Source organism: Bombina bombina, chromosome 7 (assembly GCF_027579735.1).
Source record: "Bombina bombina isolate aBomBom1 chromosome 7, aBomBom1.pri, whole genome shotgun sequence".
In the NCBI taxonomy this organism is placed as follows: Eukaryota; Metazoa; Chordata; class Amphibia; order Anura; family Bombinatoridae; genus Bombina; species Bombina bombina.
Genome location: NC_069505.1, coordinates 345,811,072 through 345,834,285, shown reverse-complemented (window position 1 = coordinate 345,834,285; position 23,214 = coordinate 345,811,072). Strand labels below are relative to the sequence as shown.

The 23,214-nt window shown below is 39.1% G+C and overlaps 1 protein-coding gene across 2 annotated transcripts in view; it reads left to right on the top strand.

Annotated features, from left to right (window-relative positions):
- LOC128666415 (inter-alpha-trypsin inhibitor heavy chain H2-like) overlaps positions 1–23,214 on the top strand; it is a 165,858-nt gene that overhangs the window by 141,061 nt on the left and 1,583 nt on the right. For both annotated transcript variants that reach the window (XM_053721015.1, XM_053721014.1), the window contains 4 exons: positions 4,026–4,139; positions 4,904–5,084; positions 7,063–7,208; positions 10,428–10,506. In XM_053721015.1, coding sequence (XP_053576990.1) covers positions 4,026–4,139; positions 4,904–5,084; positions 7,063–7,208; positions 10,428–10,506 — 520 coding nt within the window. The remainder of the gene's footprint in view (positions 1–4,025; positions 4,140–4,903; positions 5,085–7,062; positions 7,209–10,427; positions 10,507–23,214) is intronic.

Here is a 23,214-nt window from a genome sequence, read left to right as displayed (position 1 = left end):
TACTGCAGCTGCATTTTGGTTCGAGGCTCTAGAGGAGGCTCTTCAGGTTGAGACCCCATTAGATGATATTCTGGATAGAATTAGGGCTCTCAAGCTAGCTAATTCTTTCATTACAGATGCCACTTTTCAACTGGCTAAACTAGCGGCAAAGAATTCAGGTTTTGCCATTTTAGCTCGTAGAGCGTTATGGCTTAAGTCCTGGTCTGCTGACGTGTCATCAAAATCCAAGCTTTTAGCCATCCCTTTCAAGGGTAAGACCCTATTCGGGCCTGAACTGAAAGAGATCATTTCAGACATCAATGGAGGAAAAGGCCATGCCCTTCCTCAGGATAAGACAAATAAGATGAGGACCAAACAAAATAATTTTCGTTCCTTTCGAAACTTCAAAGGTGGTCCCTCTACCTCCTCCCCTGCTGCAAAGCAGGAGGGGAATTTTGCTCAATCCAAGTCAGTCTGGAGACCTAACCAGACTTGGAACAAAGGTAAACAGGCCAAGAAGCCCGCTGCTGCCACCAAGACAGCATGAAGGGGCAGCCCCCAATCCGGGACCGGATCTAGTAGGGGGCAGACTTTCTCTCTTGGCTCAGGCAAGAGACGTTCAGGACTCCTGGGCTTTAGAAATTGTGACCCAGGGGTATCTTTTAGACTTCAAAGATTTACCTCCAAGGGGGAGATTCCATCTTTCTCAATTGTCTGTAAACCAGACAAAAAGAGAGGCGTTCTTACGCTGTGTAGAAGACCTATATACCATGGGAGTAATCTGCCCAGTTCCAAAAACAGAACAGGGGCAGGGGTTTTACTCCAATCTGTTTGTGGTTCCCAAGAAAGAGGGAACCTTCAGACCAATTTTAGATCTCAAGATCCTAAACAAATTCCTCAGAGTCCCATCCTTCAAGATGGAGACCATTCGGACTATTTTACCAATGATCCAGGAGGGTCAATATATGACCACTGGGATTTTAAAGGATGCGTATCTGCACATCCCTATCCACAAAGATCATCACCAGTTCCTCAGGTTCGCCTTTCTGGACAAGCATTACCAGTTTGTGGCTCTTCCCTTCGGGTTGGCCACAGCTCCCAGAATTTTCACAAAGGTGCTAGGGTCCCTTCTGGCGGTTCTAAGGCCGCGGGGCATAGCAGTGGCACCTTATCTGGACGATATCTTAATTCAGGCGTCAACTTACCAACTAGCCAAATCTCACACGGACATCGTGTTGGCTTTTCTAAGATCTCACGGGTGGAAGGTGAATGTAAAAAAGAGTTCACTTATCCCCCTCACAAGAGTTCCATTCCTGGGAACTCTGATAGATTCGGTAGACATGAAAATTTTTCTGACGGAGGTCAGGAAATCAAAGATTTTAACCACCTGCCGAGCTCTTCATTCCATTCCTCAGCCGTCCGTGGCTCAATGTATGGAGGTAATCGGACTAATGGTAGCGGCAATGGACATAGTTCCGTTTGCTCGCTTGCATCTCAGACCACTGCAACTCTGCATGCTCAATCAGTGGAATGGGGATTATGCAAATGTATCTCCTCAGATAAATCTGGATCAAGAGACCAGAGACTCTCTTCTTTGGTGGTTGTCACAGGATCATCTGTCCCAGGGAATGTTTTTCCGCAGGCATGGGTCATAGTGATGATGGACTCCAGCCTATTGGGCTGGTGTGCAGTCTGGAATTCCCTGAAAGCACAGGGTGTGTGGACTCAGGAGGAGGCTCTCCTCCCGATAAATATTCTAGAACTGAGAGCGATATTCAATGCGCTTCAGGCGTGGCCTTAGCTGGCTTTGGCCCGATTCATAAGATTCCAGTCGGACAATATCACAACTGTAGCATATATCAATCATCAGGGGGGAACAAAGAGTTCTCTAGCGATGATAGAGGTTTCCAAAATAATTTGATGGGCAGAGACTCACTCTTGCCATCTATCAGCAATCTATATCCCAGGAGTGGAGAACTGGAAAGCGGATTTTCTAAGTCGTCACACTTTTCATCCGGGGGAGTGGGAACTCCATCCGGAGGTGTTTGCACAATTGATTCATCAATGGGGCACACCAGAATTGTATCTGATGGCATCTCGTCAGAATGCCAAACTTCCTTGTTACGGGCCCAGATCAAGGGATCCTCAAGCAGTACTGATAGATGCACTAGCAGTACCTTGGTCGTTCAACCTGGCTTATGTGTTTCCACCATTTCCTCTCCTTCCTCGTCTGATTGCCAGAATCAAACAGGAGAGAGCTTCGGTGATTTTGATAGCACCTGCGTGGCCACGCAGGACTTGGTATGCAGACCTGGTGGACATGTCATCTCTACCACCATGGACTCTGCCACTGAGACAGGACCTTCTCATTCAAGGTCCGTTTCAGCATCCAAATCTAGTTTCTCTGCGGCTGACTGCCTGGAGATTGAACGCTTGATTTTATCCAAGTGGGAATTCTCTGAGTCGGTCATAGATACCTTGATTCAGGCTTGAAAGCCTGTCACTAGGAAAATTTATCATAAGATATGGCGTAAATATCTTTATTGGTGCAAATCCAAAGGCTACTCATGGAGTAAGATCAGGATTCCTAGGATTTTGTCCTTTCTCCAAGAAGGATTGGAGAAGGGGCTATCAGCTAGTTCCCTAAAGGGACAGATATCTGCTTTATCAATTTTACTGCACAAGTGTCTGGCAGATGTTCCAGACGTTCAGTCGTTCTGTCAGGTTTTAGTTAGAATCAAGCCTGTGTTTAAACCTGTTGCTCCGCCATGGAGTTTGGATTTAGTTCTTAAAGTTCTTCAAGGGGTTCCGTTTTAACCTATGCATTCCATAGATATTAAGCTTCTATCTTGGAAAGTTCTGTTTTTAGTTGCTATCTCTTCGGCTCGAAGAGTTTTTGAACTTTCTGCATTGCAATGCGAATCGCCTTATCTTGTTTTCCATGCTGATAAGGTGGTTTTGCGTACCAAACCTGGATTCCTTCCTAAGGTTGTTACTAATAAGAATATTAATCAGGAAATTGTTGTTCCTTCTCTGTGTCCTAATCCTTCCTCTAAGAAGGAGCGTCTGTTGCACAACTTGGACGTGGTTCGTGCTTTGAAGTTTTACTTGCAAGTGACCAAAGATTTCCGTCAAACATCTTCTTTGTTTGTTGTCTATTCTGGAAGACGTAGAGGTCAAAAAGCTACGGCTACCTCTCTTTCTTTTTAGCTGAAAAGCATCATCCATTTGGCATACGAGACTGCTGGACAGCAGCCTCCTGAAAGAATTACAGCTCACTCTACTAGAGGGGTGGCTTCCACATGGGCTTTTAAAAATGATGCTTCTGTTGAACAGATTTGTAAGGCTGCGACTTGGTCTTCACTTCATACCTTTTCCAAATTTTACAAATTTGATACTTTTGCTTCTTCGGAGGCTATTTTTGGGAGAAAAGTTCTTCAAGCAGTGGTGCCTTCTGTTTAGCCATCTGTCTTGTCCCTTCCGTTCATCCGTGTCCTGTAGCTTTGGTATTGTATCCCACAAGTAAAGGATGAATCCGTGGACTCGTCGTATCTTATAGAAGAAAAGTAAATTTATGCTTACCTGATAAATTAATTTATTCTATGATACGACGAGTCCACGGCCCGCCCTGTCAATTTAAGACAGATTATATTTTTTTTTTATTTGAAACTTCAGTCACCTCTGCACCTTTTAGTTTCTCCTTTTTCTTCCTGTACCTTCGGTCGAATGACTGGGGGGTGGAGTTAAGGGAGGAGCTATATAGACAGCTCTGCTGTGGTGCTCTTTGCCACTTCCTGTTAGCAGGAGGATAATATCCCACAAGTAAAGGATGAATCCGTGGACTCGTCGTATCCTAGAAGAAATTAATTTATCAGGTAAGCATAAATTTACTTTTTGCTGAATTACTAATTTAACTTTTATACAAATCTAAATATTTTTGCATAATTGGGTTACCGCGTAATAATATCTTGTTATTCTTTCTTACTAGTAACAAAATATTTTACACTTGGATGGGTTAAATAAGCGAAATATTTTTTTGATTACAGGTTGCTCGGATTTTCATGTTTTGATTACTGCACCAGTATTACAAGAAAAAATATGTTTTGAAATTGATGAGAAGCCAGATGCTATTGTAAACCTAATACATGATGTAAAAACCGGTAAGAGCATGATGCATTATTGTCGGGAAAAGTAATAAACAACAGTTGTATAATTTTTAAATGAGTTAATATTCTGACATGGAGTAAAGTGTATTTATTCAATTATTGTAGAAGCAATTTGTATTGCAATTAGGGGCCTCGATTATTAATTCTAGGGGGGAAAGGTTCCCAAAGGCAGATTAAATGCATCAAATGTACGTAGGTACTAGGTCACACAATACTTTGCCCAGCATATTGTGTTGATATAGTACCTATGTCCAGCACACAGGGGCATGTAGCAGTCTCTGTTGTCAGCTTAGACAGTGGGAGCCACAACACTACGGCAAAAAAGGGTTTCGTAGAGAGAGGGAGGGAGAGAACTAAAAAAATATCACTTGGAGGGGGAAATGGGTTCCTACACTACAGAAAACTATTGATTACTTAGAAGGGGGAGGTGGGGAGGGGGAACCCTACACTACAGAAAAAAATGTGGGCTAGATTACAAGTGGAGCCTTAATTTATTGCGTGCCCATAAACAAGCAAATTCGCCCCTTTACCGGCATGGGATAAATAACCAGCCATTACAAGTTGCTGGTTATTGCTACCGCAAGCTTGCGGGAGCAATTAGCGCTCCGAAAATTAACACCTATGGCATCATCGATGACATCACTAGTGACAAACTTGAAAATGTCCATGTTTTTAACATTTATTTGTTTTTGTCATTGAACACACACACAGAGACAGACACAAAATAGCATTAACAGATATCATTATTATTGTTTCAGGAAATACCCTTAATGGTCAATTGGTTGAAGATACAAGTAATTCTAATGTTAAATTTGGAAAATTTGGATTTATCAACATGAGAGAGGAACTACAAGTGGAAATTTCAACCGAAAAGATCATTATGACTCACAACGGCACTGTAAAAACCTATGAGTGGAACACATCTTTTGAAGAACATGGGTAGTTGTTTGTTAGTTTCCTGATTAGTTTTACCATAGAATATGTTAGTTAAAACATTTTTCAAGAATTATTTAACTTTAAAATTACCTGACTCTTGTTAAATAATAATATTTTTTCCTTTTTAAAGGGACATTCTAATCAACGAATCATGTTAGAGCATGTATTTTAGCACTAGCAACCATAGATAGCTATTTGTTTGTTTGTAACACATAAATAAAGTTTTTGTCCCAAGCATTGCAGCTCCTAAGCAGAACATGCGTTGTGAGCCAATCAGGTGTGTGGCAGTTGTATGTAGTCATCACACTAATATTTTCCTGTTCAGGATCTGCAAAGTTTGTAGTTTTGTAACCAATGTTTTTAAGCTCTATGGCTGAAAATAAAGCCATTGCACTGGACAAGCTCTTAAATTAGGATAGCAGAAACCAGTGGCAGCTAGTGACTTTCAAGGTTGGTGGGGGGAAAAACCTCACCCCTTGACAACTCCCTAAACTCCATCACTTTTGCTCTTACCAAGAAAAAAGAGCTAATTTGGGAGCACACAAGAATGGAGATCCTTTATAGTGTAATATTTATTCACAGGAAAGTAACTATAAACAACATTACTGTTTGAAAAATTAAATATTCTTGGAAGGATTTCCATAAGATTTGGCATTCCAATTTATCCCAAAGGTTTTCAATTGGGTCGACATTAGGGCTCTGTGTATGCCACACGTGTTCCTCCACACCAAACTTGTCAAACCATGTCTTCATGGACCTCGCTTTCTGCACATGGGCACATGTTTTGCTGGAACAGGAAAGGTCCTTCCCCAAACTGTTGCCAAAAATCTGGAAGGACCAGATTGTCTAAAATGTCTTTGTATCCTGTAGCATTTAGATGACCATTCACTGGAACCGTACATATGCACAAGAATTAGCAAGAAGTAACAATTAATTACCAATCATAACACACTACAAGTTTTCACAGGATGAGTAATGATAAAGCAGTTGTAACTTGTATCCTTAATGTCCCTACTTATAAAAAAACATTTATAATTTAAACGGACATTTAACAGCTTTGGCAGCAAAGTGTTTTAGCATATAAATCCATTTGGATTCTTTCTATTATAATATTTTGCCTCTATGTCCCTCTCTATTTAGTTCAGGTACATGATTACAAATGATATACCATAAATTCAACACAGCATGTTTCATCTGAGCAAAATGTCTAGCCGTCATGGCAGTTCTGATAGCAGAACGGTGGATAGACATTTTGTAATGTAGTTCATTATATATTTTCCCTACATAAAATTTACAAGTTAAATTGAAATTGGAAATTGGATAAACAATATATCTTGTGGTACATGTAATGCTTTATCTGACTCCAATCTTCCTGTTAGTCCAAAGGTGTAGGAAAAGTTTACTTTGCAGCAATCCATTACAAGTTGTACATCTTACACAATGATAACATCCATTCTTAGTTACATAAACCAAAGTACTGTTGGTGTAGCTAAGTTTAAAATCAGATCACATCAGCGTCTCTCTCAAAGAGTGACCTCTCCTATAATCCACGATAGGTGCCTCCATGGATTAAAAAAGGCAATCTGTTGATAATATATTCCAAATTGAATGCAACAGGTGAATAACGCGTCACAAAGGTCTAGATTATGAGTGGCGCGCTAACTGTTGTGAGTGAGCAATATTGGGTTTATCGTGGCTGCGTGTGTCGGAAGTAGCACACTTATTACAGTTTCAAAGTAAACGCGATTGCTTGAGCACAATTGAATGTAACGCGCATCGGAAAGCATGACTTCAGATCTCTATCTAGCAGTTAAGCTAATCAAACATGAAATATATTTGAAAGGTTATCTCTTATATAGTTATGAGTTTGCAAATAGCACAAACTAAGAGCTCCAAATGTAATTATTTATAGAGTATTTTTAACTGCAAGCTCTTGGGTTAATGTAATAAAGATAAAAGATGTTTATTTTGCATTTTTTAGGTTTCTGAAAAAAGATGAAGAAAAAATAACAGTAACAGTGCATGACGGTGTACAGGTTACAATCTACAAGAATAAAAATTCAAATTACCTTAATTTATTTGTAGAAGCAAAACATCTGATTTCAAGTAATACAAGTGGGCTACTAGGTATGTATGGATAATTTAATAACAGTACTGTTTATCATATATGGCTGTTGGTATAAGAAAAAGACAAGTGTATAAAAATATTTTATACTCCATACTAGACATATATTATACATAGGTTATGAAAACTAAAACTAAAATAACATAAAAACATAAAAATGTATTGAATGTATTATCTTTATTATTAGTATTATTAGTATTATTATTTGTAGCACTCCAACTGTAGCACTATATTCATGATTTAACTATAAGCTTTAAAGTGAAGGTAAACTATGATGAATGAAAGCCTGGTTTTTAAAAATACTATTAAAAACAGGGGCACTTTCATTCATCAAAGTTTAGAAAGCAGCCGTTTTGCTTAAAAATGTACCTGTCTTCTTTTCACAGCCAGAGCAGTTTCCCCCACCCGGAGATCCTCTCTTCACATGTCAGAAATTACTAATCCGGCTTCCTCCAATCACGGCTTTCCCCCAGGAGAGTCATTGCCTGAGGCCATACCATGATTGGAGGAAGCCGGATTAGTCATTGCTGACGTGTGAAGAGAGGATCTCTGGGTGGGGGAAGCTGCTCTGGCTGTGAAAAGAAGACAGGTAAGTTTTTAAACTTGCTTTCTAAACTTTGATGAATGAAAGTGCCCCTGTTTTAAATAGTATTTTTAAAAACCGGGCTTTCATTCATCAAAGTTTACCTTCACTTTAAGTTTTTATAAACACATATAGCTGTAGAAAAAAATATAATGATGACAGGAAAATGTCCGATGCAGAATGGAGTGAGGTAGGTAAGAAAACCTTGGGCCAAATATCAATGTTACTGGAACATTGAAATCCTCAGCCTAAATTGGACAACTATGATAAACGGATATTAAACAGTTTGAGATTCTAATATAAAAAGTTTAATTATATGTAGTAAAAAAATTATGGGCTAGCTTTCCCTAGAGGAATATGGCCATAAGAGAAATAATAAACACATCCCCTTTGCTGATATTCAATTCCTCTGGGATGATCATCAACATGATACCTCAAATTAGACACATCATAGCCTGAACACTCGGAACAACTTAACAACCACAACTCCAGAAATGATAAACAATTCCATAGCTTCTAGGCGGACAACTCCTCTCCCCCCCCTCCCTACCCTTATCCTTTACCTCTTCCTTCTGTCACCCGAACCTCAATCTTACCAACTATTGCCAGATATTACTTTAACAGAACGAACTATGAATCATATACTGGAATAAAGTCAACTAACAAGAAACAATTTATATAAAAGTTTCCCTATATCAACAAGAACTTTGAGAAAGAGTATAACAGACATTTGATCCCAGGGAAATCAAATCCTGTGGATAACGGAATTGGCATAATACCACATTATTGTATCTTAACATATTATCTTTTTTAAACTCTGTATCATTATATTATTTTATAAATCCAATAAAAATTAATATATAAAAAAAAAGAATAATTATGGGCTAGATTACAAGTAGATCGCTAATTTATCGCATCCCCGTAAACAGGCAAATTGGCGCTCGATAAATAACCAGCCATTACAAGCGGCTGGTTAGTGCTACATTGAGCTTGCAGTAGCAATTAACGTTTTAAAAATTAACCAGAGATCAGATCTCTGGTTAATGTTCCAAAAGTGCCCCAATTGCCCCAAAATAAAGTATACTTTAGTTTTTTATTTAAAAAAAATAAATAAATAAAAATGTAATAAAAAAAACTGCATTAAGCAGTTTTTGGGGGTTAAAGTTGGCGGATGTGGGGTGTTAGAAAAAAAAACAGCACTGAAAAGTGCCTTTACATTGCGCTCTAAGGGGAACTATGTGTTCCCTGTAAAATGGATATATACAAATATATTTATGTGTTAATATGTGTATATACACCTATAAACACATAAATATATATGTATATATTCATATACATATATATTTAATCTTTGATGCCCATTGCTGCGCGACTTACCCCTTCACTGCTCTAGGTTTTCATTCTGTGTCTGATAGCATTAGAATGAGGCTCCCATTGAAGCCTATGGAAGTGCGCTCTCGTAAGCGCAATGCTTCCATATAATACGAGCGTGAGCTCGCTTTCGCATTATGCTCAACATGCAATTCCAGCTCACATTTGCGTGTGCTGTTATTACTCAAGGGAGCACAAATATTGCTTTTGCAAAAGTGATATTTTGTGCTCAACTTGTAATCTGGTCCTAAGTGAACAGCTATTTTTATAAACCCTAACTGAAACCTTTCCACATTAATATCCTAACTGGAACCCCATTGAAGTAAATAACCCTAACAAGGACCTTCATTAATGTAATTTTGCTTAAAGGAACAGTCAAGTCGAATAGAGTCAGATAGAGCACACAATTTTAAACAACTTTCCATTTCACTTCCATTATGTAAATGTGAACAATCTTTTTATATGCACACTTTCTGAGGCACCAACTTCTACTGATCATGTGCAAGATTCACAGGATCTACATATATGCATTTTGTAGTTGGCTAATGGCTGTCACATGATACATTAGGAAGGAAAATGTAACTTTTGTTAGAAAAAAAATCTACTACTTATTTGAAATCCAAACTACGTGCTTTTGCATTGTCTCATAAAGGGATAGGAAAGTGAAAATTAAACTTGCATGATTCAGATAGAGCAGGTAATTTTAAGACACTTTTAAATTCACTTCTATTTTCAAATGTGCTTTGTTCTCTTGGTATCCCTTGTTAAAAAAGTATATGCACATATTCTACACTAGTAGGAGCTAGCTGCTGATTGGTGCCTGCCCATTTATCTCTTGTAATTGGCTAACTAGATGTGTTCAGATAGCTGCCAGTAGCGCAATGTTGTTCCTTCGGCAAAGGATAAAAAGATAATGAAGCAAATTTGATAAAAGAAGTAAATTGGAAAGTTGATTAAAATTGTATGTTCTATCCAAATCATGAAATAAAATTTTAGGGTTTCCTGTCCCTTTAATAATGCATTTATTGAGTATACTTGTCTACTGTGTTACTTTCTCCCTGGTCCCAATCAAAATTCTTACCCATAAGCCAACCACCAGTGCAATAGATTTCTCATTATTTACATATAACCTCTTTATTTTATGTTACATGGCAGCTTACACAACTACATTTTATATTGAACTATAAATAGAAGTGCTTTATAGCTGTGATACGATTATCCTGTATTGTTTTACTATCTATAATGTCTGTAAATTTGCTCCTTGCAGGTCAGGTATTAAGTGTTGATAACCTACATATAGGCAAAGGTTTTCTTATTATCTACGGAAAACGTCTTCCATTGCCAAGGTAATTTGTTAAATCTTCCTAATTGTGAAAAATGTGTATAATTAAGACATAAATGTAGTATACTCCAAAATTTTCTATGCATCATTTAGTTATGTTATAAACATTTCTTGTTTGAAAAAGTGTTAAGTAAAATCTATTTAACTTTAAATTGAAACTAACATTCTAGTGATGGTTTGGTACTTTCCTCACTGGGTAATACGGACAACTATCTGCGCCTTACTGGTGAAGATGGGAACACCTATGTAATTGTGACTAAAATACATTGATTTATTCAGGACAGGAATATAAGATTTTCAAAAAGATAAAAAATGTATTTTGAAGTACCCTTTTTAAGATGAAGAAAAGCAAAATAAATAAATAACTACAATGTGCCTTCAAATACAAAATTGTTAAATAATATCGCCTAGATTTAGAGTTTTGCGTTAGCCGTCCAAACCAGCGTTAGGGGGTCCTAACGCTGGTTTTGGCCGCCCGCTGGTATTTAGAGTCAGTCAGGAAAGGGTCTAACGCTCACTTTCCAGTCGCGACTTTTCCATACCGCAGATCCCCCTACGCCAATTGCGTATCCTATCTTTTCAATGGGATCTTTCTAACGCTGGTATTTAGAGTCTTGGCTGAAGTAAGCGTTAGAACTCTAACGACAAAACTCCAGCCGCAGAGAAAAGCCAGGAGTTAAGAGCTTTCTGGGCTAACGCCGGTTCATAAAACTCTTAACTACTGTGCTCTAAAGTACACTAACACCAATAAACTACCTATGTACCCCTAAACCGAGGCTCCCCCACATCGCCTCCACTCTATTACATTTTTTTAACCCCTAATCTGCCGACCGCACACCGCCACAACCTACATTATCCCTATGTACTCCTAATCTGCTGCCCCTAACACCGCCGACACCTACATAATATTTATTAACCCCTAATCTGCCCACCCCAACGTCGCCGCTACCTTACCTACAATTATTAACCCCTAATCTGCCGACCGGACCTCGCCGCTACTCTAATAAATGTATTAACCCCTAAACCTAAGTCTAACCCTAACCCTAACACCCCCCTAAGTTAAATATTATTTTTATCTAACGAAATAAAATAAATCTTATTAAATAAATTATTTCTATTTAAAGCTAAATACTTACCTGTAAAATAAACCCTAATATAGCTACAATATAAATAATAATTATATTGTAGCTATTTTAGGATTAATATTTATTTTACAGGCAACTTTGTATTTATTTTAACCAGGTACAATAGCTATTAAATAGTTAAGAACTATTTAATAGCTAAAATATATTTAAATCTGAGAGAGTAGAAAATATTGCTGTGTGTTAATATTCGGTGCTACCCTTAAATTATAATTGAAAATAGCAAAAAGAGAGAAAACCTATTAGAACATATGTAAATATCCCAAAAAAGCAAGGGAAATAATAGCACACGAAAATATATTTTTAGAAAATTCCAATTTCTTTATTTAAATAAACCACTTCACATTCAGTGATTAATCTATTCCACCAGGCTGCGGCAGTTAGAGTGACATCTTACAACTAAAAATAAAACAACAAGGTATACGTAAAGCTAACAAAATGTCTCATTATCTATGCATACGTATGCAAACTATAATTGCCTCTACCTATAGGATAACACATATAGAGAGATATATACAGTGTGATAATAAAGAACACTCCTATATTATGTAAAAGGAGCCAAGCTAACAGCGGTATGTCCTGCAAATAAACATAAGAACAGCTTGACAGTCCGTGTCCCCACTGTAGATGTAAACAATGGCTCCTAAGACCATATAGTGGCAAGTCACGGAAGGTATCGGTAAAGTAAAGGACCGCAACAGTTCCTGCTGCACACTAGGTCACACCGATACACAGCTTTATGAATATAAGGCAGAAAAAGGACAGTACTTATCTTTCGTCCTTCAAAGTAAAGTTGCGATGGAGCTTTTTCTTGCTGATCCGTAATTCCCCCAGTGGGGGTGGCCAACTTGTCACTGCAGCTCCAATTGGTTCCTAGCACATGAACCTGTTTCTATTGGTCCAGGAAGATCCAAAGGAGAATTAACCAGTCGCACTTCTGTATATCCTTATCAGGTAATCCAAAGTAGATACCAAACTGTATCGCTGATATGAAAAGTTCTTTGCACACTTTAGTAGTTAATCACCACCTCTGTTAGCTGTTCTCAAGCTCCATAATAGATTCACAGGCATACTTCATGCGCTATTGTTTCAGCGCAGATTCACAGTCCACAGACTTGTCCTGTTTTATCAGAATCAGCAATAGAAGCTTGTTTGTACTGGAATAAGACTTCAGCTTTTACGCATCACCAAAAGGACCTCAGTAGGTTGTTAACTAATTTCTCAGGTGCTATACACATAGTGCCAACGCACGTTTCACCCCCCTCCAGAGCATGTGTCTCAGGGGTTCGTCAGGGCATTCTGAGTCCACATCGGACATCCTCTTTATAGGGCATACCTGATTATTCACAGGTGATTCTTCAACACAGTCTCGCCTACTTTTTTTTAGAGAGCTGTATCCTGTGTATAGCCAGGAGCCCTTAAAGGGATATTTACATTTAAATTCATTTAAGCAATTGTTTTAAATTTCGATTTAAATTGTGCATAAACAGTTCTTAATTATAAAGCAAACTGTCTAAAGTCTAACCTTCATTCCTAGGTATCACCTTAGCTCTACTTGAACAAAGAAGTTACTCTAAAAGAAATAACATACACCCTGTCAGAAATATTTTACTTTCTTATAGAAAGCTTACGTATTCCAATTTTTCATTTAGACCTACTGGTGATCTTGTACCCAGCCTATAGATCCATTTAGTTTCTTTTTGTAAAAGAACTTTATCATTGTTGCCTCCTCGTCCGTTCGTGATCCCTTTATCAATAATTACAAATTTAAGGGAATCCACATTGCCATTATGCTTCTCACAGAAATGTCTAGCAACATTTGTGTCTCTTGAGTGGAGGATGTCATCTCTGTGCTCTTGTACCCGGTCCTTCACCATCCTTTTGGTTTTACCTACGTAAAAGACCGGGCACGAGCACCGCAAGAGATAAATCACCCCCTCAGACTTGCAATTGAAAAAGAATCTTATGTCATAAACCTCATTTTCTTGAACAGAGAATTGTTTAGTGCTATCCATGTGGGCACAGTATACATAGTGCCCACATGGGTAGCTACCCTTTATTCCCTTGTCCTTACGTAGCCAGTCTGCATCAGAGAGACCTCTGACAAACTGACTTTTTACCAGCTTATCTCATAGGCTCTGTGCCTTTCTGGCTGCCATTTGGGGTACATCTCCTATAGTGTTTCTCACTTTTTCATCCAAAGTAAGGATGTGCCAATTCCTTTTCATAGCCAACCTGATATTATCCCATTGATCATTATACTTTGAAATAAATCTAATCTGATCTCCCTCAGTTCTTGTCTTATCTCTATATAATAGATCATCCCTTGACATTTTTCTAGCCTTCCAAAGGGATTTTTTCAAACATTTATTTGAATAACCCCTTTTAAGGAATCTCTCCTTCATTAGGCGAGCATGAGTGTCAAATTTGGAAAGAGAGGAGCAGTTCCTCCTCAAACGGAGGAACTGCCCATATGGTATTCCTTTTATCAGATGATTAGGATGGCTACTATTCGCGTGAAGAATACTGTTAGTGGCATTCTTCTTCCGATAGTTCTCAGTCACTATTTTTAAACCTTCTTTTATTATGGTTATGTCTAGGAAATTCAATTCCTTTACATTAGTTTCTGATGTGAGGAAGATGTTCCTGTCATTGTGGTTAAGTATGGAAACAAAGATATTGAATTCCTCTACTGTTCCATCCCACAAGACAAGAACATCATCCACATATCTTACCCACATCAGCACCTTCTCATCAAAAGTGCTGACATGTTGTTCAAAGATATCAGATTCCCATGACCCCAAATGGAGACATGCATATGTGGGGGCACATACTGCCCCCATTGCGGTTCTGCGGAACACCTGTCCATCAAATGAAAAGACATTATTTTTTAAGATAAACTCCAAAAGCACCATCATAAACTCTGTATGTTCTGTATAAGCTGGACCCCTAGTTTCAAGGAATCTTTTAATGGCTGTTAGGCCAACATTATGGGGAATGGAGGAGTAAAGGCTCTCTACATCTAAAGAGGCTAGGATAGTTTTCTCACTCACTACCACACCATCCAGTTTTCTCAATAAGTCTGTTGTATCTTTAACATATGATGTCAATGTTAAAAGAAATGGACGCAGATGTTTATCCACATACTCCCCAATTTTTTCGATTATACTGCCGATCCCCGAAACAATCGGTCTTCCAGGGGGGCATTGCATGTTTTTATGCAATTTCGGCAGTATATAGAATACTGGCATGACAGGAAATTTAGGATACAGAAACTTAAACTCATTTTGGCTGATTATTCCCTTACTTCTAGCATCATTAAGTATTTTAAAAAGAGAATTTTGAATTTGTGCAAGTGGGTTACTGCCTAGCTTTTCATACTGATTCTTATCATGAAGTTGACGCTTGACTTCATTAACATATAAATGTTCATCAAGCAATACCAGATTCCCGCCCTTATCTGCGGGCTTAATCACCAGGCCCCTAGCCAGCATCAGTTCTTTTAAAGCCTTTCTCTCTCTAGGTTCCAAATTGTCACTTTCCTGTCGTGATGTTAAGTTTTCAATCTCTTTCTCCATTTTTTTCACAAACAAATTGACAGCTGGAACCAAAGAGAGAGAAGGCATAAATTCTGACTTAGGTTTAAATGTATATTTCTGTTCTTTTATACTTCTGCTAGGTAAGTTCTCTTGGGTAAATTCCTGCTCATTTTCAGCCAGGAGTGACTCCAAATCCATAAGGGCCATTTGATCTCTAAGATCTAAATTACAAGTACTATCTGATTTTGCTCTCATAATTACTGATAGTACTATTTTTCTAGAAAAAAGGTGGAGGTCTTTAATAACCTCAAACCTATCCACTTTAGCCGTGGGACAGAAAGACAGGCCTTTTTTGAGGAGTTCAACATGAGCCAGGTTTAGGGGAAATGAGGAGAGGTTCACTATTTGAAGTTCTTCCTCTTTGGGGTTCACTAGTATCCCCTGCGTGTTCCCCTCCCTCTGAATCTCCCCCTGAATGTGAAGTGGGATATTTAAATAAAGAAATTGGAATTTTCTAAAAATATATTTTCGTGTGCTATTATTTCCCTTGCTTTTTTGGGATATTTACATATGTCCTAATAGGTTTTCTCTCTTTTTGCTATTTTCTATTTAATAGCTACCTAGTTAAAATAATTACAAAATTACCTGTAAAATAAATCCTAACCTAAGTTACAATTAAACCTAACACTACACTATCAATAAATAAATTAAATAAAAATACCTACAAATAAATACACTAACTAAAGTACAAAAAATAAAAAAAGAACTAAGTTACAAAAAATAAAAAAATAATTTACAAACATTATAAAAATATTGCAACAATTTTAAGCTAATTACACCTACTCTAAGCCCCCTAATAAAATAACAAAGCCCCCCAAAATAAAAAAATGCCCTACCCTATTCTAAAATAAAAATTGAAAAGCTCTATTACCTTACAAGCCCTTAAAATGGCCTTTTGCGGGGCATGCCCCAAATAATTCTGCTCTTTTGCCTGTAAAAAAAAACATACAATACCCCCCCCCAACATTACAACCCACCACCCACATACCCCTAATCTAACCCAAACCCCCCTTAAATAAACCTAACACTAAGCCCCTGAAGATCTTCCTACCTTGTCTTCACCACGCCGGGTATCACCGATCCGTCCAGAAGGGTGTCCGAAGTCTTCTTCCTATCCGGGCGATGTCTTCATCCAAGCGGGGGCTGAAGAGGTCCATCATCTGGCTGAAGTCTTCATCCAAGCGGGGACTGAAGAGGTCCATCATCTGGCTGAAGTCTTCATCCAAGCGGGGACTGAAGAGGTCCATCATCTGGCTGAAGTCTTCATCCAAGCGGGGTCTGAAGAGGTCCATCATCCGGCTGAAGTCTTCATCCAAGCGGGGGCTGAAGAGGTCCATCATCCGGCTGAAGTCTTCTATCAAGCGGCATCTTCAATCTTCTTTCTTTCGGCTCCATCTTCATCCCGCCGACGCGGAACATCCTTCCTCCACGACGAACTCCCGACGAATGAAGGTTCCTTTAAGGGACATCATCCAAGATGGTGTCCCTCGAATTCCGATTGGCTGATAGGATTCTATCAGCCAATCGGAATTAAGGTAGGAAAATTCTGATTGGCTGATGGAATCAGCCAATTAGATTCAAGTTCAATCCGATTGGCTGATCAGAACTGCCAATAGAATGCAAGCTCAATCTGATTGGCTGATTGGATCAGCCAATCGGATTGAACTTGAATCTGATTGGCTGATTCCATCAACCAATCAGAATTTTCCTACCTTAATTCCGATTGGCTGATAGAATCCTATAAGCCAATCGGAATTCGAGGGACGCCATCTTGGATGACGTCCCTTAAAGAAACCTTCATTCGTCGGGAGTTCGTCATGGAGGAAGGATGTTCCGCGTCGGCGGGATGAAGATGGAGCCGGAAGAAAGAAGATTGAAGATGCCGCTTGATAGAAGACTTCAGCCAGATGATGGACCTCTTCAGCCCCCGCTTGGATGAAGACTTCAGCCAGATGATGACCTCTTCAGCACCCGCTTGGATGAAGACTTCAGCCGGATGATGGACCTCTTCAGCCCCCGCTTGGATGAAGACATCGCCCGGATAGGAGGAAGACTTCGGACCCTCTTCTGGACGGATCGGAGATACCCGGCGTGGTGAAGACAAGGTAGGAAGATCTTCAGGGGCTTAGTGTTAGGTTTATTTAAGGGGGGTTTGAGTTAGATTAGGGGTATGTGGGTGGTGGGTTGTAATGTTGGGGGGGGGTATTGTATGTTTTTTTTACAGGAAAAAGAGCAGAATTCTTTGGGGCATGCCCCGCAAAAGGCCCTTTTAAGGGCTGGTAAGGTAATAGAGCTTTTCAATTTTTATTTTAGAATAGGGTAGGGCATTTTTTTATTTTGGGGGGCTTTGTTATTTTATTAGGGGGCTTAGAGTAGGTGTAATTAGCTTAAAATTGTTGTAATATTTTTATAATGTTTGTAAATTATTTTTTTATTTTTTGTAACTTAGTTCTTTTTTTATTTTTGTACTTTAGTTAGTGTATTTATTTGTATTTATTTGTAGGTATTTGTATTTAATTTATTTATTGATAGTGTAGTGTTAGGTTTAATTGTAACTTAGGTTAGGATTTATTTTACAGGTAATTTTGTAATTATTTTAACTAGGTAGCTATTAAATAGTTCTTAACTATTTAATAGCTATTGTACCTGGTTAAAATAAATACAAAGTTGCCTGTAAAATAAATATTAATCCTAAAATAGCTACAATAGAATTATTATTTATATTGTAGCTATATTAGGGTTTATTTTACAGGTAAGTATAAATAGGAATAATTTATTTAATAAGATTTATTTTATTTCGTTAGATAAAAATTATATTTAATTTAGGGGGGTGTTAGGGTTAGGGTTAGACTTCGCTTTAGGGGTTAATACATTTATTAGAGTAGCGGTGAGGACCGATCGGCAGATTAGGGGTTAATAATTGTAGGTAGGTAGCAGCGACGTTGGGGGGGCAGCAGATTAGGGGTTCATAGGGATAACGTAGGTTGCGGCGGTGTACGGAGCGGCAGATTAGGGGTTAATAATAATATGCAGGGGTCAGCGATAGCGGGGGCGGCAGATTAGGGGTTAATAAGTGTAAGGTTAGGGGTGTTTAGACTCGGGGTACATGTTAGGGTGTTAGGTGCAGACTTAGGGAGTGTTTCCCCATAGTAAACAATGGGGCTGCGTTAGGAGCTGAACACTGCTTTTTTGCAGGTGTTAGGTTTTTTTTCAGCTCAAACGGCCCCATTGTTTCCTATGGGGGAATCGTGCACAAGCACGTTTTTGAAGCTGGCCGCGTCCGTAAGCACCGCTGGTATTGAGAGTTGCAGTGGCGGTAAATTATGCTCTACGCTCCCTTTTTAGAGCCTAACGCAGCCCTTCTGTAAACTCTAAATACCAGTGGTATTTAAAAGGTGCGGGGGGAAAAAAGCCAGCGTAGCTAACGCACCCCTTTGGCCGCAGAACTCTAAATCTAGCCGTATGTGACTATCTGTATTGCTTTTGACATAAGGGGTTATTTTTTTACAAAAATGTTAATTGTAATATGGAATGTTAGTACGGTATTAAAACATATCTTTGTCTCCATTAGTGAGTGTATAATGGAGATTAAGGGGCCTGTAATGAATTGGAATTGAGTGGATCCCTATAATGGAGATTTACCTTCATCTGTCTCAATTACAAATCCACTACAGGCCTCACAGTAACAGACCCCACTTTAGGCCCTTGCCTGCAGTAACAGACCTCTCTCCAGACCCCCACTCTTAGGGCCAGCGCTTCCAACCTACAGGGACAGACCCCCAGTACCAGGGCACCCCTCTCCAGGTTCTCTACTGCAAAATACTCCCCTCCAGGGCCCACCTACAGTGACAGACCCAACTCAAGTCCTCCATTGTTAGCGCCAGAACTCCCGGCCTCCAGGGACAGAAACCCTAGGACCTGAATCCCACAGCAACATACCTCCCTCCAGGGTCAGGACCCTTACTCCAGGGCCAGGAAAAGGGCCCGCCTCTTCTGTGACAGGGCTCCAACTCTAGGGACATAGCCCCTACTCCAGACACAGGGCCCCCAATCACAGACCCCAGACTATGAAAGCCCATCCAGTGACAGACTGCCACCAGGACCCCACACATTGTCAGGAAACAGTCCAGGGCCCCTATTTATCAAAGGTCTTGCGGACCTGATCCGACAGTGTGGATCAGGTCTGCAAGACCTCGCTAAATGCGGAGAGCAATATGCTCTCCGCATTTAACATTGCACCAGCAGCTAACAAGAGCTGATGGTGCAACGCCGCTCCCTGCTGACTCTTGGCCAACCGGCCGCCAGCAGGGGGTGTCAATAAACCCAATCGTACTCGATCGGGTTGATTTCCGGTGATTCCTGTCCGCCTGCTCAGAGCAGGCGGACAGGGTTATGGAGCAGCGGTCTTTAGACCGCTACTTCATAACTTGTGTTTCTGACGAGTCTGAAGACTCGTCAGAAACACGGCCCTTCAAGCTCCATACGGACCTTGATAAATATGGGCCCAGGTCTCCACACTCAGGTAGAACCCATAGTGACAGAAACAATTTCTGCAGAAACATACCTTACTCTATGCCAGGGCCTCACACAGGTACAACCCCCTTCTTCCAAAATAAAACATTCCCTGGTTTCTAGTGTATCACTGTTACACAATAAGGTGGAGTGTGAAATATGTGGACTGGATTCTGTTCAACATTTTAAAGGAAAGCGTGTCAACAGGGTTCAATCATGGAAAAATTTTAATGATCCACTCCAGCATAAAATTTAGATTGACGGCTGTGGGCCCCCATACATGTCGAGCCATCAGTCCAGGTCCATTTTGCCAGGCTGCTCAGTCCACCCCTGAATAAAAAGTAATAATTATAGTTTCATTAATATTACAAACCAAATATGTATAGAAAGAATAATATCTGGTGCTTTTGTTTGAAGGGACATTGAACATTTTGAAATTGTTATACAAAATGCTTAATTATATGTAGAAAAATAGTTTTGCTATATATTTTTATTATTTTGTTCCCTTTTACTGTAATTTCATTCTGAAAAATATTCCACAAGTCATTGGTTGCACACTAGTGAACCATTTATAAGTGTCTTGAAATGGCCTCTGCAAAGACAGAAACTTAGGTTACAGCACGGTAGAACCCTTTGCTTTATGAAGACTAAAATATTCACAATGACATTACCAGAGCTTTTCCCTTTGGTTAATATTTCTAGAATTATTATTATCGCTTGAATACAACTATGACCTTATAATACAAGTGTGGGTTTCTGCTTTGCGCTCAGTATAGGGAGTATTAGTGATTGAGAGATTTTTTTGAACTTGCTTTTTTTTTAATACGGGTTCTAGCGGTAAATGTTTCATCCTTAAGACTACGGGCACGATTACATATGCGACATCGCCCGCAAAAGCCGGTGACACAGTTTTTTACACGGTTTTGGTATCACATATACAGCGCCGCATATAAATGCGGCGCATATATTTCCCCTGTCATCTGCCATTTTTACTCCCATAAGCTAACATAGAACCGCGTCGCATATCGTTATCACATATTCGGCGCAAGGACTTACGCAGCGAAAATGGAGAAATTTTACTCCATTTTCACCTCGCCGCACATAGGCAGCCGCAGCAAGACTTGAGCTGAGTATGTGAGCACTGTAACCCCCTGAAAATAGTAACTAACACCTAACGCATGCGCAATATCAATCTACTTTCTGAAAATAACTAACACCTAACGCATGCGCAATATCTATCTACCTGTCAACCGCCAACCCCCACCGCAATAACTAATAAACTATATTAACCCTAAACTGCCATCACCCCACAACGCAATATATCTTAATAAACTATTAATCCCTAATCCGCCATTCACCCATATCGCAAAGTACCTATTAAAACTATTAACCCCTAAACCGCCATCCCCCACCAACGCAATTAACTTAATTAGCCTATTAACCCCTAATCCGCCATTAACCCAACCTACCAATAAACCCAACTTAATAAATTTATTAACCCCTAATCCGCCAAACCCCCACAACGAAAATAACTAATTAAATTACTAAATCACCTAACCTAACACCCCCTAGATTAACCCCAATTACCTAAATTAAAAAATACTAAGTTACAAACAATTAAAATAAAAAAGCTAAGATTATTAAAAAATAAAACAAACTAAGATTAAACTAATCTAAGATTACAAAAAATAACAAATTATAACATTACATAAAATAATAAACCAAATTATCAAAAATTAAAAAAAATTGAACCTAATCCCTATGAAAATAAAAAAGACCCACAAAATAAAAACACCCCCTTATCTAATGCTAAACTACCAATATCCCTTAAAAGGGCCTTTTGTAGGGAATTGCCCTAAATTAAACAGCTCTTTTACCTTAAAAAATACTAAGTTCCCCCTCTAACAGTAAAACCTCACACCCACCAAACCCCCCAAAATAAAAAACACTAAAAAATCCTAAACTACACATTGCCCCTAAAGGGGCATTTGTATGGGCATTCAGCTCTTTTACAAAGACACATTAAATCCCTAATCTATAAAAAAGCAAACCCCCCAAAAATTAAAATAAAAGCCTAAGTCTAACCCCCAGAGAGGTACTCACGGTTCCTGAAGTCCGCCGGGGAAGTCTTCTTCCAAGCGACAATATCTTCTATCTTCTTCCAGGAACAAGCCGGAGTGGAGCGCGGAACTGAAGACCGGTGACCGCTGAACTAAAGACCAGCAACGGCGGATCTGAAGCCCGGCGACCGCGGAGCCATGGAGCATGGAGATCCTCTTCGTACGATAACTGCCGCACACTGAGGATTGAATTCAAGGCATGTGTTAAAATATGGGGTACCTTGCATTCCTATTGGCTGATTTGAGTCTTCAAATTCAAATCAGCCAATAGCATGAAAGCTACTGAAATCCTATTGGCTGTTCAAATCAGCTGATTTGCGACACGGTTCTATGTTAGCTTATGGGAGTAAAAATTGCGGGCGACGGGTGAAATATACGCGTCGCATTTATATGCAGCGCTGTATATGTGATACCAAAACCGTGTAAAAACCGGCGTCGCCGGCTTTTGCGGGCAACTCTGCATATGTAATCTTGCCCATAGGGGTTTTACGTGTCTGGTTTATTTTTGGGAGGTGGATTAGACTTTTACGGGAGATTTGCCTTTTTTTATTATTTTCTTAGACGCCGGCAGTTTCTAAAGTGCCGTAAGTCACTAGCGACTCCAGAAATTTATATTTACGCACATTTCTGGACATCGCTAATTTATCTGACTTACGGCACTTTATGAACTGGGGTTTGTGCGAGGTGAAATTACTGGCGGCGCAAGTTTCAGCAGTTGTGCTGAAGCTTGTGCCGCATATGTAATCTCGCCCTACGTTTGCGCTACTCACAATAACGATTACCCTACACTTGTTATCTAGGCCCTAAATAGCCCTTTAGCACACTGATCAATACTCATCAGGATATTTTTATGCACATTACAAACATTCTTGAAATCGTTTGTATTATACCTTACTCCTACCGTTGGAAGCTTATTCTCTGCATAGGCATTTCTACTCCTAAACTTTAAATGATGGCCATTTTTTATTCATACATGAATACACTTTATTCTATATTTTAGAATATTTCATACTGAAAATCAGTTAACTAAGCTGAAGATGTAAAATGTATCTTTATTTACAAAGCACAATTTGATATTTTAAAGGAAAAGTATACTGTAAAATTGTTTTTCCCTTAATGCATTCCCAATTACTGGTAATATCAGCTGCACAGTATACTCTGCTGAGAAATTTATTTTCCAGTTTATTTGTGTATATGAAATTGCTGGTTTTGTGTTTTGAAACCACATCTTATTGAAATGGGTTGAGCTTGCAGGTAAAATGAGATATCATTGTGTTATTACTTCCTTATCTTATATCAAATACTTAGCAAGAACAATGGGAATTTATAATGTTATTAG